General features: G+C 47.1%; 1 protein-coding gene across 3 annotated transcripts in view; it reads right to left on the minus strand.

The window, feature by feature from the left end:
• Positions 1-8,844, minus strand: part of ABCC5 (ATP binding cassette subfamily C member 5) — an 85,203-nt gene extending 76,359 nt beyond the window's left edge. For 2 of the 3 annotated variants that reach the window (XM_073675307.1, XM_073675310.1), the window contains exons 1-2: positions 8,687-8,844; positions 5,191-5,365 (exon numbers count right to left, since the gene is read on the minus strand). In XM_073675307.1, coding sequence (XP_073531408.1) covers positions 5,191-5,319 — 129 coding nt within the window. In that variant the 5' untranslated portion in view covers positions 5,320-5,365; positions 8,687-8,844. Of the gene's footprint in view, positions 1-5,190; positions 5,366-6,875; positions 7,011-8,686 lie in introns of those variants that run through there. The other variant, XM_073675308.1, reaches the window with a different exon arrangement.
• Between the last annotated feature and the right edge of the window lie 6,302 nt (positions 8,845-15,146).

A 15,146-nucleotide genomic window follows, 5' to 3' on the forward strand; every position in this document is an offset into this window, starting at 1 on the left:
GAGGGGGATGGAGATTGAGGGAAAACAAGCAGGTGGGAAGGTGCACTTAAATGTTTCACCACGTTGTTGTGCACCGAGCACCTCTACTTGGCGTTTGAAGTTATTCTGTGCTGACTGTCCTATTAAAGTGAGTATGCCAGCCAAAAATAACTGTTCACACAAAGCACAGGCACTTTCCCACCTACTTGTTTTCCATAAACATATAGCCACCCTCCTCTTTCTTGATTGACAGCTTTAGATCACAGAAGGCAGAGAAAAGTGGAGCCAGAAAAAGGGTGAAAAACAAGTGGGAAGGTGCACTTAAATGCCTGGCCACGCCAAGGGTGCATTGAGCGCCTGTACTTGGTTTCAATAGTCAAGAAAAATTGACATGCTGCGGATCTGAAAGACGTGCCGCATATCAGTTTCCGCGGGTGATCTGCAGGTGCACGGGGACGCATAGTGGACATGGGATTTCTAGAAATCCATCCACTATGCTGTAACATCTGGCCGCTGCAGTTTTGAAGCTGCATAAATACGCAGCGTCAAAAAAGCAGTAAGTCCTGTACTTGGGCACATATATTTAAAGTTTATTGACAGGGCCGTGCAACATTTTACACCAAAAAAGCTCAAATATAGCAAAATGAAAGAAAAAAAAAAAAAAAAATAGCATTTGCACCAAATTCATCAAATGTGCATTGTTTTGACGAATTTTAGGGCAAAATCTGCCAGTACAAAAAAAATAAATGCTTACTTGTATAAATTACTCTAAGGGCTTGTTGACAGCTAGAGTTTTTAATGTGTTCTTTACTTGTGTTTTTATGTGTAGAAAAAATATATTTGAAAGGAACACCAAAATGAGTGAGATTTGTAAAATACCATTCACGTTTTTTTTTCTCTAGCATTTTTTTGACCTGATGTGCGTTTTTAACCAGATCATTATTCCCAGTTACTGACCATGCATTTTTATTGTATTGAAATATTCAAAACATTTTTGCAGCTTTTTTTTTTTTTTTTTTTTTTTAAATACGTGAGATCAAATTTTTATGGCATTTTTGAACTCTCCTTTTCTGTTTATTTTTTGCCAATATCTGTGAGAAAACATAGGCAATGTGTCGGGTTTTATATTGTTTTTAATGGCCACAAATGACTACTAAAATACATTAAAAAAAAAAACATCACAGGGAAAATTCAGCCACCTGCCTACACAGCAGAGCTGTGCTAACTGCAGAGCTAACTGTAGCTCCTATGGACGAGTAGCTCCTGCTTCCTCCCTACACCCACTGATCACGTCTGTTGGGTCCAGAGGAGTTATGTGTGTATACCACGATCAAGAAACGAGATACTGTGTGTATACTAAAACCAGGAAAAGGGAGATGATAATAAATAGTCTCTGTCTTCTCTATGAGGAGCCTGGCTGTGTCTGACTAATGGCTCCCTGACCTCATGCAGTGACATCCTATATAATGCAGGGCTTTACTGCAGTTTTTCCCCCATTGAAATCACAATCGCTTAGCATTAAAAAAAAAAAAAAAAACCTGCATGTCATTTACACTGTGGTATTCTGGACACAGCCTGGGGTTTTCACGCAGGAAAGAAAAAAAATTTACACCACTTAAAGTGATAATTAATTAAAAAAAAAAAAAGTGAACTTTCCAGAATCTTATCAAGATTTAACAAGAATCTGGGAAACCAATACATTAAAATATAATTTTATTTATCTTGAATTTAATGTTTATGGACTTTGATACAAAGTTCATCAGCGTTTCCTAGCCAGCATTGCCAACATGGGAGGAGCTGTGGTGGGGAGGGGTGTGGCGAAGATCACCCAGAAAATTCATCAAAATTAATGACACTTTAAGACCATGGCCCCACTATCATTATTTGGTCAGTATTTGGGAGCCAAAACCAGGCGTGGGTGATAAATGCAGAATTGGTGACTTGTTTCTATTATACCTTTTCTCTGATTGTTCCTCACCTGGTTTTGGCTCCCACTCCTGAGAAAAAATACTGACTGAATACTGACCAAATACTGAGAGTGGGGCCGTGGCCTAATAGCGGAGGTGCGCACCAGTTGTAAGATGAGCCTAATTCATTAAGTTGGGAGTAGCTCTTAATGAATCAGGAACATCTTACTCCAGCGGTTCCTTCATTAAAACTGGCATGCAAAACAAATCTGTCCCACTGTTCTCATCTGGTCTTGACTTAGCAGTGCTGTAAATCTTTGTTTTCAACTGGCACAATGGATGGCAGCCTCCAACAATGCACATAGCAACTCAGTTAATGTACTGTACATGGGGTTGGTCTACCATTGTTTCTAACAGGCTAGAAGTGGCAAATTCTGACTGCCCCTCCACAGTTCTGCTTGTTGTTCTCGGGTGTTCTGGACGGAGTAGCATTACAATATCGGAGGTGTACTGTAAGGACATTGCACAATGCAATTAGATATACTAGGTAGTATAACACCTAGCCGTTTGAGAACACATTGAGGATTTAAATTTCAGAGCTATATTCTCTAAAAATGACATGCCATGAAACAGAGCCAGAGAACCTGCGGGTGAGCAATAGAGGCCAAAGAAAAATCTTTATAAATCGAGTTGATTTGATCATGCAAAATGTCGACCAATACCCTAAATATAACAAAACTCTGAATCGTGAAAATGTACAATATGCACATGGTCACGATTCCTCTGTATTTTCTGTGCAGATGGACGATCAACCATCTTTTCACAATTTTCCTCTATTGCAGGGGTCTCAAACACGTGGCCCGCGGGCCGCATGCGGCCCCTGAGGCTGCTTTATGCGGCCCGCAGGCACAGACCCCTTGACGATCCCGACCTGGTCCAGGAGGAGCCGCCGACAGCAGCGCTGAATTGCCGCACAGAGACTGTTTCCCAGCACTGCATTTCCAATGTCAGCCGCCGGCCAATCAGAGGCCAGCAGCTGATATCTGCGTGTCGGCGCAGCGAGTATGACGTCATTGCCATATGCAGATGTCAGCTGCTGGCCTCTGATTGGCCGGCGGCTGACATTGAAAATGCTGTGCTGGGAGACAGTCTCTGTGCGGCAATGCAGCGCTGCTGTCGGCGGCTCTTCCTGGACCAGGTCGGGATCGTCAAGGGGTCGGACTCTGTGGTGCCTGCGGGCAACATCTGCAGGAAGGCCGCCGAGGGAACGAAGGACAGGTGAGAATCATCTTTTTTTTTTTTTTCTATTTTATGTGCGTGAAGAACAGCACAGGGGGCACAGAGCCACAGGATGGGGACCTGGATGGGGCACATAGCCACAAGAGGGGACCTGGATGGGGCACATAGCCACAGGATGGGGACCTGGATGGGGCACATAGCCACAAGATGGGGACCTGGATGGGGCACATAGCCACAGGATGGGGACCTGGATGGGGCACATAGCCACAAGATGGGGACCTGGATGGGGCACATAGCCACAAGATGGGGACCTGGATGGGACACATAGCCACAGGATGGGGACCTGGATGGGGCACATAGCCCCAAGATGGGGACCTGGATGGGGCACAGAGCCACAGGATGGGGACCTGGATGGGGCACATAGCCCCAAGATGGGGACCTGGATGGGGCACAGAGCCACAGGATGGGGACCTGGATGGGGACATAGCCACAAGAGGGGACCTGGATGGGGCACATAGCCACAGGATGGGGACCTGGATGGGGCACATAGCCACAGGATGGGGACCTGGATGGGGCACATAGCCACAGGATGGGGACCTGGATGGGGCACATAGCCACAGGATGGGGACCTGGATGGGGCACATTAGTACAAGATGGGCGCCAGGATGGGGCACGTTGCCACAGGATGGGGACCTGGATGGGGCACAGAGCCACAAGATGGGGACCTGGATGGGGCACAGAGCCACAAGATGGGGACCTGGATGGGGCACAGAGCCACAAGATGGGGACCTGGATGGGGCACAGAGCCACAAGATGAGGACCAGAGCCACAAGATGGGGACCTGGATGGGGAACATTGCCACAGGATGGGGACCTGGATGGGGCACATAGCCACAGGATGGGGACCTGGATGGGGCACATTAGTACAAGATGGGGACTTGGATGGGGAACATTACTACAAGATGTTTTCCATTATTACTATATGATGCTAATTGTAAGACAATATTACTGTATGTGGCCAATTGGGGGAAATAAAATTGTAAAAAAAATAAAAAATAAAATAAAGCATGAAAAAATATTGGGCACTAAAAATGCTGTTTTATATGTAAACTAAAGTAAACACAAAAAAGTGCACGTTTATTATCGCCACTTCCATAACGACCCAAGCCATAAAAAAATAAACACGGCAAAAATGTTCAAAAGGTGTATACAAAAAAAATGGTATCACTAAAAATGTCACATTGAACAAAGAATGCGGCCCCCCAAATTCAAATTTTTTCCATGTGCGGCCCATATACCCAGCCGAGTTTGAGACCCCTGCTCTATTGAGAGAAGTTGGATGAGTCTAGTCGGCACATGAGCACAAGTATGCAAATTGCATACATGCAGTCAAGTGACAGCCCACCCGCATGGGGAACACAGGGGAATTGTGACAGTCCGCGAATTGCTCACTGTTATGTTTTCGGCAGTGTGCAGTCACTAAGAGCATTATAGACTTTTCATTTCAATCCAGACAACCGCTTTAATATATGTTACATTATTTTGTACTCCAAATAAAGTATACAATATATCTGGGCATATCACTCTTTAAAGGGATTATCTGGGACCATTTATTTTTTTTAGTATTTATCTAAGAACTAGCAGGCAGGTAATTGCTGACTACCTGTCCGTTGTGCTGGGAGGCGATCTCTGCCAGCACAGAACGCTTCTGCTGGTGATTCAGCAGCTTCTGCTGAGGTCACGTCGACAGGCCAGCGGATACTCTTCTGCTCTGCTTTGTTGATGGGGCATGACCGCCAACGTCATGTTGATTGACAGCTGGCTCCCCACTGTCACACCCTGTTCATTGACAGAGCATCCCAGAAGAGCTACTATGTTGACATGGAGCAACTGAATCGCCGGCAGGATAAGTCAATGACTACTCTGTGCTGGCGACAGGTAGTTAGCAACTAATTGCCTGTTCATTTTAGGCCCATAATAAAAATAAAAAAATAGTCCTGGATAACCCCTTTAAATAACAGCTGCTTGAGACCAATACTACAAAGCTAAAAAAAGGTCAAACTAACCGGTGATTTCGCCTTTGAATATCTGAAGTCTTCTTCCTCTTTTTTCTCATCTTTGTTGGTTTGCTCCCGGACATTTCTGTACCCAAGGCTGGGTATGACATATTCGACTCCTAGATCTAGATCTTTCATCTTCTCTTAGCATTGAGTGCCTCTAGTGAAACCGCGTTCACTAAAACTATAGACAAAAAAATATGTCTTACTTAAAAATGTCTGCATCACCTGCAATCTACATTTCTCACACATTAAAGGCAATGTATGCGTATATTAAAAAACATTGTGATGATTGCGTCATTTTTCAGCATTCTTAATTTTTTTTTTCAAGCCATTTACAAGTGTTACTGTATGCAAATTGTCCGCACTCGCATTTTCCTGCCCAGTGCTGCCCGTCGCTCTTATCTACATATCCAATATCAGGCGCTAGGTACAGCGATGTATGTGCACATTCAATGTGCAGGATGACGGTGGAAAAGGATAGCGCTATCCAGGTGTTGACAGATCTGGATGTCCACATTGGCTGCCCCACAGATCATAACCATCTGCATGCTCAGAGTTGTGCGCACCTCCAAGCAAAATGGGAAGGTACCCGTCAGTCATCTCCACTGACGGATATGGGCAGCATGGGGACAGAGCAGTTTGCAGTCTACAGAAACACTTGAAAAATGCAGGAGCTAAACTATTAAAAAAAAAAGAACTACAAAATACAGAACAGTGATTTAATGGACCACAACAACAAAAAAAATACAAAAAGGTGTACATAGCCTTCAACTCCTCCTAAACAAGCAAACTAGTCATTTCATTGCTCTTGGCTACAAGCTTATACAATAAAGCACACACATGTCCGGGCAAGCCTGCACTAAGTGGGAGGCGTCTGAATCCCTCCATTCTTTTTGGGTTCATTTGATTTCTGTCTGCATTTTGCTTAAATAATGACATCATGAGTTGGCTGAAGATATAGCAACAAGCGGATAAACAAGTATATAAAATGAAGAATGAGAGCAGGACAGGCTCATATCGATTGGCAGATTAGAGGCTATTAGTGGTTTTTAAGAATTTCTCAGAATATGGAACAAAATGCACACTTCCATATGCAATGTTTGTAATTGTAACCCACAACATAAAGGCAGTCCGTCGTCCCCTCCAATAATAAAAAATATATTTTTATAGCCTTGCACATATTACACCTATATAGCCATCCAATACCCTAGTTAGGAACAGCACCGGCCTTATACCAAGAGCAATCACAGAACCATCCCCTTTTAAGTGTTCCCTTCGACTCCTAAATTCACTCTAATTAACAATCCCCCTCAGGACCAGTACATAACATATAAAGAAAGCAAGAAAGAAAAGAAGGTAAACAAGAGAACCAGTCCCAAGAAGAAGGATGAAAGCAATCTCCTCAACCAGAGACTCCTTCAAATGCAAGAAAACCCAACAGACAGCAGTTGTGGGGTCCCTTCCCCTCCATCTGTGCAGAGCAGGGCAATGGCTGGCTGGATGAGCAGAGCTCCTGTGTACTAACCAACTGTGCCCAGGACTGGGCTAGGAAGCGCAGGCCTTGAGCTCAGTCACCTTGCATTGTAAAGATAGGAAACAGCAAGGCCACATATTCTAGCAGAATCCATAAATCCCCAGCTTCCAAGAACCTCCACATCAGTGCCCGGGCATGCCGCAGGGTTCATAAATACCTGCTGATCAGTGCGGCAGCTCTGCCAACTACAGCGCCAGTAATAACTGTGTACAATAGCAGCATACAGTGCGCCACCCCCACCAGCACTGTGCGAGGAGAAAGGAACCAAAGATGTGCCAAGCGTGCCCCCTACTGCCCAGTATACACATTACACAAGCAAATAAACAAATAGGGAAGCAACACAGGGGCAGCCTGCCTCTGACAACATCCCTGTGTTCTGGAGCAGCCTGCCTCTGACAACATTCCTGTGTTCTGGAGCAGCCTGCCTCTGACAACATTCCTGTGTTCTGGAGCAGCCTGCCTCTGGCATCCCTGTGCTCTGGAGCAGCCTGCCTCTGACATCCCTCTGCTCTGGAGCAGCCTGCCTCTGACATCCCTCTGCTCTGGAGCAGCCTGCCTCTGACATCCCTCTGCTCTGGAGCAGCCTGCCTCTGACATCCCTGTGCTCTGGAGCAGCCTGCCTCTGACATCCCTGTGCTCTGGAGCAGCCTGCCTCTGACATCCCTGTGCTCTGGAGCAGCCTGCCTCTGACATCCCTCTGTTCTGGAGCAGCCTGTCTCTCACATCCCTCTGTTCTGGAGCAGCCTGCCTCTGACATCCCTCTGTTCTGGAGCAGCCTGCCTCTGACATCCCTGTGCTCTGGAGCAGCCTGCCTCTGACATCCCTGTGCTCTGGAGCAGCCTGCCTCTGACATCCCTGTGCTCTGGAGCAGCCTGCCTCTGACATCCCTCTGTTCTGGAGCAGCCTGTCTCTCACATCCCTCTGTTCTGGAGCAGCCTGTCTCTCACATCCCTCTGTTCTGGAGCAGCCTGCCTCTCACATCCCTCTGTTCTGGAGCAGCCTGCCTCTCACATCCCTCTGTTCTGGAGCAGCCTGCCTCTCACATCCCTCTGTTCTGGAGCAGCCTGTCTCTCACATCCCTCTGTTCTGGAGCAGCCTGCCTCTCACATCCCTCTGTTCTGGAGCAGCCTGCCTCTCACATCCCTCTGTTCTGGAGCAGCCTGTCTCTCACATCCCTCTGTTCTGGAGCAGCCTGCCTCTCACATCCCTCTGTTCTGGAGCAGCCTGCCTCTCACATCCCTCTGTTCTGGAGCAGCCTGTCTCTCACATCCCTCTGTTCTGGAGCAGCCTGCCTCTCACATCCCTCTGTTCTGGAGCAGCCTGCCTCTGACATCCCTCTGTTCTGGAGCAGCCTGCCTCTCACATCCCTCTGTTCTGGAGCAGCCTGACTCTCACATCCCTCTGTTCTGGAGCAGCCTGTCTCTCACATCCCTCTGTTCTGGAGCAGCCTGTCTCTCACATCCCTCTGTTCTGGAGCAGCCTGTCTCTCACATCCCTCTGTTCTGGAGCAGCCTGTCTCTCACATCCCTCTGTTCTGGAGCAGCCTGTCTCTCACATCCCTCTGTTCTGGAGCAGCCTGTCTCTCACATCCCTCTGTTCTGGAGCAGCCTGCCTCTGACATCCCTCTGTTCTGGAGCAGCCTGTCTCTGACACCATCCCTGTATAGGGGGCAGGCTGCATCCTCTCCGGACACTACGGGGTTAACACTATGGCCCGACGGTGAAGTGCCCGAATTATGAAGCCCGGCCTCCGCAATGTCACCTCTGTCAGTAGGAAGGGCGACATTGTGGACCGGCTCCATACTGTTGTGTTTTGCTGCTGGTGCCTCAGGTGTCGGATAACAATGGGAGGATTCTGACTCTCTGGGGTCGGATATAGGGGAGTCCTGGCTGAGCCCCGAATACCTCAGTCTATCTCACGCCCCGTTGATGTCAGTGATAATGAGGAGCACCGCTCCCGGGCCGTTACCTGGCAGGTTATGAGCGCAGGTAGCTGAGGTTCGGTGCTATCACAAGCTCCGGTCCTTTCTCTTCCACTGCGGCTCTTCAACTCAGGAAAACAAGCAGCCGGGCAGCGGGGAGAGTCCAGGGAGGGATGCACTGCGCCTGCTCAGTGTCAGCAGAGGCTGGCTGTAGTCCTCTGTAAGTCGGGAAATGTAGTTCTTTTTTCTCTTAACAGCTTTTTTTCAATACAAATAACGGACTTCAGCTCCCAGAATTCAATGGGGCTGAGAGAGGCGTGACTGTACTATCAAAGAGGCGAGTGGGATGGCCTCCGGCTAGGCCACGCCCACACGGCCGTGCTGCGGCAGCACCCTCTGGAACGTTCTGTGTGGAGATCTGAGTGAGGCCATTTTAGGCCTGGGTGTGACTGGCAGAGTAATTGTTCTGCCATAAGTGCTGTGTGCCTGGCATGTCACCAGCTGTAAGGCTGCAGGTTATGTCTGCTGCTCCAGTCATTAAAGGTGTGTTTCACCCCTGGCTATAGGTGCTGCCTTGAGCAATGTAGAACTAGTGGAGTCTCAAACATGAATTACTGTAGTAAGTCGCCAAATTATCAATAATCAAGCCAGAGCCCCATTACAGCCAATGCACATGGCGATTTTGCATGGACCAATGGTTTGTGTGGGAAAAAAGGGCAGTTCCTCCATGTTCTGGCCCATAATAATGTAAAGGCAGCTCTGGCACTGGTCCACAGTACTGAGGAGCTCCCGGTACTGCAAATCCACGCATGCCCGCAGTCTGCCATTGTTACTACTCCGTTTCACAATACAGCAGTCTGAACTGGGCCTAAAGGCCCCGTCACACATAACGAGATCGCTAGCGAAATCGTTGATGCGTCACGGTTTTCATGACGCAATAGCGATCTCGCTTGTGATCCCGTTATGTCTGACAGGTAGCAGCGATCAGGCCCCTGCTGCGAGATCGCTGATCGTTACAAAGCTCCCCGGACCATTCCTGGGTCGTTGCGCTCCCGCTGGGCAGTGTGCATCGCTGTTTTTGACACCTTACCAACGACCTCGTTAGCGATTCAGAACTGGGACACGTAGGCGTGCATAAATTGGACTTTTCCGCGCCCCTCGTCCCCGATTACTGGTCGCTACTGCGTCCTTGTTTTCGGATCCCACCAGCGTTCTCCGGCTGTGACTCCACTTTGAAGAAATCAGACATCTTTAGCGAGGTAGGTATTGTTTGGGGTCTCAAATGAGTTTCCATTTTTAATTCATTTATAGGACATCTACCAATTATCTGCTATCATTGCTCTTCAGGGAGGGAGGGCTTGGCTTCTATCTGTATATATATGCTTTTTCATGGGCAGATATTTTAGGGGTCTCGTGCACACACACCCACACAGCATGTTTTCTGACACGCTGTCCTGGACAAAAGCTTCAGAGTTTTTCACACGCCAATTAACATGAAGCTTAAATCAATAGGCTCTGTTGTTTTGGCCTGTTGCACGCTTCACAACTTTCTTCGTCGACGTGATGCAATTACGTACTGTCCGCCTGGCTTCGTGGACTCTGTGGACCGAGCCAATGGGGAAGTGGAGCTCGATGAATGGCATGCAAACGATCCTGCAATTGCAGACCTTCAACCAGTGGGACATGGCAGAAACACCCATGATGCGAAGACCTGCCGCGACAACTACTGCCAGTATTTTAACGGTCCTGGTGCTGTTCCTTGGCAGCATCAGAACCTATAGTGGGCAACTACTCATGTTTCTATACTACTGACATTTCTGTACTGATGTGTCTAATAAACTGTGTGTTCTACTATGCAACTACTTTGTTTCTCATTCTTTCAGTAGTAGCAGTAGTCACCGCAGTAAGCAGTCCATATATATATATATATATATATATATATATATATATATATACATACATATATATATACATACATACATATGTATACACATGCGTATACAGATACATACATACATACACACACGCATATACATTCGTATACTCGTATGTAAACAGATTCATCCATGTACTCATACATATTTTTAAGTACATAAATATATACGCACACACACTCATATACACATACGTATACAGATAACTATATATACACATACATACTCTCAAACATACAGATATGCATACACATAAATGGCCATTTACATCTCTATATATATATTCATATAAATATATGGATATCCATACATCTGTACAGGAACAACGCACACACCAGTGTTCCCGTCTGACCGGAGACACAGTAGCGATGTTAAATCAAGGCCGCCCAATCAGAACGCAGTAGCGTCCACCAATCGGAGATGAGGGGACGCGGAAAAGTGATTTTATGCACGCCTTTGTGACACAGTACAGTCCCCATCAAGGTGTAGATCGTTGAAATAGCTGCTGTGTGAAAGTGTCTCAACGACCGCCGAGATCGTTAGTTAGATCGCTGGGGCGGCCGAAATCGTTGGTAAGTTCTGCATGTTTGACAGCTCCCCAGCAATCACGAAACGACTCTCCAGCGATCTCAAAACCGTGACGCACTAACGATCTCGCTAGCGATCTCATTATGTGTGACGGGGCCTTTAGACTGGGCAACCTGTGGTTTCAGAGGAGATAACAATCGCCCTACTGTGAGAAGGACAGATAAAGTCTGACAATTTTTCCTGCTAAGCTACAGCTGTTAACCCATTCAGGACTGGCAATTTTTCATTTTTACGCTTTCATTTTTTCCTCCTTTTCTTCACAGCGCTCATTGTATTGTAAAAAATGAGCTGGAAACCTGATTCTCCACGTCAGTACAATTACAGCAATCCCAAACTTCTATTTTTTTCTATAATTACTTAACCCCTAGGACCGAGCAATTTTTCACTTTGGCACTTTCATTTTTCCCTCCCCTTTTTCTAAGACCCGTAACTTTTTTATTTTTCCTCTGGCAAAGCCATATGAGGGCTTGTTGTTTGTGAGACCAGTTGTACTTCGGAATCACATCATCCACTTTATCTTACGGTTCACTGGAAAATGGGAAAAAATTCCAAGTGAAGTGAAATTGCAATAAGAAAAAAAAGCAATTCCACAATTGTTTTTTGGGTTTTGCTTTTTCGCCGTTCATTCTGCAGTAAAAATGACCTGGAAATATGATTGTGTAGGTCAGTACGATTACAACGATACCAAAATTGCATTTTTTTTTTTATTTAAGTGGTGAAAAAAATTCAGAAATTCATAAAAAGAACGAAAACAAATTAGCTTGAGTAGCCATTTTCCAAAACCTTTAACATTTTTATGTTTCGGTATGGAGCTGTGTGAGAGCTTGATTTTTGCAGTCACCTGATGTTTTTATTGATACTATTTTGAAGTAGATTTGACGCTTTGATCTGTTTTTAAAGGGAATCTGTCAATCCCTGGCACTTTGATGACCCCTAATATGGGCATACAGGTGATAGAAATGTGAATCTATACTTACCTGTATGGCCCATATTAGAGGTCTTGTTGGTGTGAAATTGCTTTTTATTTCTTCAGGCTCATGATCTGTTCCTGTCCAGGGGACGGGAAGAAATCCCGCCTACTGTTGGAATTAAAATATTTTCCCCCTCCCCTGCATGTCACAGTGCCCTGTGACGTGCAGTCTTTATGGCCAGATCCCGCGCCTGCACACTTCACCTTTTTCTGCAATGTGCACTTCTTCCTGCCTTTTATGGACCATTGTAGAACAGGGATCTTCTGCGCAGGTGCCGGGAAGCAATCAGACGATAAGGAAAAAAGTAAAGAAAAAAAAGTAGTAAAAAAAGATATAAAAATTGGAATCACCCCCTTTTCCCCAGTTAACAATAAAGAAATGTAAGGAGAAAAAAAATTATATATATATATATATATACACGCACTGCTCAAAAAAATAAAGGGAACACTTAAACAACAGAATATGACTCCAAGTAAATCAAACTTCTGTGAAATCAAACTGTCCACTTAGGAAGCAACACTGATTGACAATCAATTTCACATGCTGTTGTGCAAATGGAATAGACAATAGATGGAAATTATTGCCAATTAACAAGACACACCCAATAAAGGAGTGGTTCTGCAGGTGGGGACCACAGACCACATCTCAGTACCAATGCTTTCTGGCTGATGTTTTGGTCACTTTTGAATGTTGGTTGTGCTTTCACACTCGTGGTAGCATGAGACGGACTCTACAACCCAGAGAAGTTGCTCAGGTAGTGCAGCTCATCCAGGATGGCACATCAATGCGAGCTGTGGCAAGAAGGTTTGCTGTGTCTGTTAGCGTAGTGTCCAGAGGCTGGAGGCGCTACCAGGAGACAGGCCAGTACACCAGGAGATGTGGAGGGGGCCGTAGGAGGGCAACAACCCAGCTTCAGGACCGCTACCTCCGCCTTTGTGCAAGGAGGAACAGGAGGAGCACTGCCAGAGCCCTGCAAAATGACCTCCCGTAGGCCACAATTGTGCATGTGTCTGCACAAACGGTTAGAAACCAACTCCATGAGGGTGGTATGAGGGCCCGACATCCACAGATGGGGGTTGTGCTCACAGCCCAACACTGTGCAGGACGCTTGGCATTTGCCACAGAACACCAGGATTGACAAAGTCGCTACTGGCGCCCTGTGGTCTTCACAGAAGAAAACAGGTTCACACTGAGCTCATGTGACAGACGTGACAGAGTCTGGAGACGCTGTGGAGAGCGATCTGCTGTTTGCAACATCCTTCAGCATGACCGGTTTGGCAGTGGGTCAGTAATGGTGTGGGGTGGCATTTCTTTGGAGCCCTCCATGTGCTCGCGAGAGGTAGCCTGACTGCCATTAGGTACCAAGATGAGATCCTCAGACCCCTTGTGAGACCATATGCTGGTGCAGTTGGCCTTGGGTTCCTCCTAATGCAGGACAATGCCAGACCTCTTGTGACTGGAGTGTGTCAGCAGTTCCTGCAAGATGAAGGCATTGAAGCTATGGACTGGCCCTCCCGTTCCCCAGACCTGAATCACATTGAGCACATCTGGGACATCATGTCTTGCTCCATCCACCAACGTCACGTTGCACCACAGACTGTCCAGGAGTTGGCGGATGCTTTAGTCCAGGTCTGGGAGGAGATCCCACAGGAGACCATCCTCAACCTCATCAGGAGCATGCCCAGGCGTTGTAGGGAGGTCATACAGGCACGTGGAGGCCACACACAATACTAAGCCTCATTTTGACTTGTTTTAAGGACATTACATCAAAGTTGGCCTGTAGTGTGTTTTTCCACTTTAATTTTGGGGGTGACTCCAAATCCAGGCTTCCATTGGTTAATACATTTGATTTCCATTGATGATTTCTCCTCCTCCCATGACGGCACCATGGAGAGAGGGGATCCGCCCTTCAAGGACAGGAAACCTACAGATAAAAAGGGCGGTGCCTCTCTCCCGCATCAGTTGGTTTCCTGTTCTTGACGGGATCCTACAGTCCGGAGGAGGCATACCTGCAAGGTACCAGAAGATGGACGTCGTGGGATGCCAGGCCCGGCCAGTCCGATCCAGGCAGCGGGAGTCCCCTGCCTCGGCTGGGGCGGTGTCCTGATGCGCCACCGCTGGGGTCTGTAGGCCCTTAGGGTGTGCGGAGGGGGGTCCGGACGAAGAGGACAGGGCCTGTCTGGGCCCGCCGTGGACTGTGCTGGACCCCCCTGGTTGCGGAGGTGAGAGCGCGGTGCGGCCCGGCATCATACTTTTCAACTTCCGGGTCTGCCACGCAGATGGCTCCACCTCCTGAACCGCTACCCGCTCTTCCGTCTGGTTGGTAAGTGAGCTTCGTGAAAGTCCACTTTGTAACTAGGGGCCCTTGCTCTCTCTCTTTTTGTCTCCTATAGGGGAAAAAAGAGTACAGGGAAAACAAAAAATAGGACTTGTGCACTATGCACTGAAGCCTTGCCCAATACTTGGGATAAGAGACTCTGCAGCTCCTGTATTGAGCAGACTATATTCGAGGGAACCCCGAGATTTGCCTCTGAACTTAGAGACCTAATTAAATCGCAGGTCGAAAACACCATTAAATCTTTTCAGGGGGGCAAAAGGTTAAGGAAAACCAAAAACATATCCCCCGAGTCCAGATCTAGCAGTTCTGAGGATGGCGGAGATTCGGACACTTCCATCTCTTCCTCTTCCTCTTCCTTTTCTACAGATAGACGAGGACTGAGCTGCTTCCCTATCGAGGAAACAGATAGCCTCATCAAGGCAGTCAGGTCTACCATGGGATTAGCTGATCCCCGGCCCAAAAAATCCATCCAAGACGTAATGTACAGCGGTCTAGAGCAAAAAAAGAGGGGATCTTTTCCACTCAACGAACATGTTCACTCTCTGATTAAGAAAGAGTGGAAAAGACCAGAGAGGAAGGACTTCCTTTACCCTAAACGAAAGTACCCGGTTGAGGACCCTGCATGTTCCTTTTGGGAGAAAGATCCAAAACTGGATGTCGCCATAGCCAAAGCCTC

This window comes from Phyllobates terribilis, unplaced genomic scaffold (assembly GCF_046119375.1).
Source record: "Phyllobates terribilis strain yellow unplaced genomic scaffold, ASM4611937v1 Scaffold_3__8_contigs__length_932513732, whole genome shotgun sequence".
Classification (NCBI taxonomy): Eukaryota; Metazoa; Chordata; class Amphibia; order Anura; family Dendrobatidae; genus Phyllobates; species Phyllobates terribilis.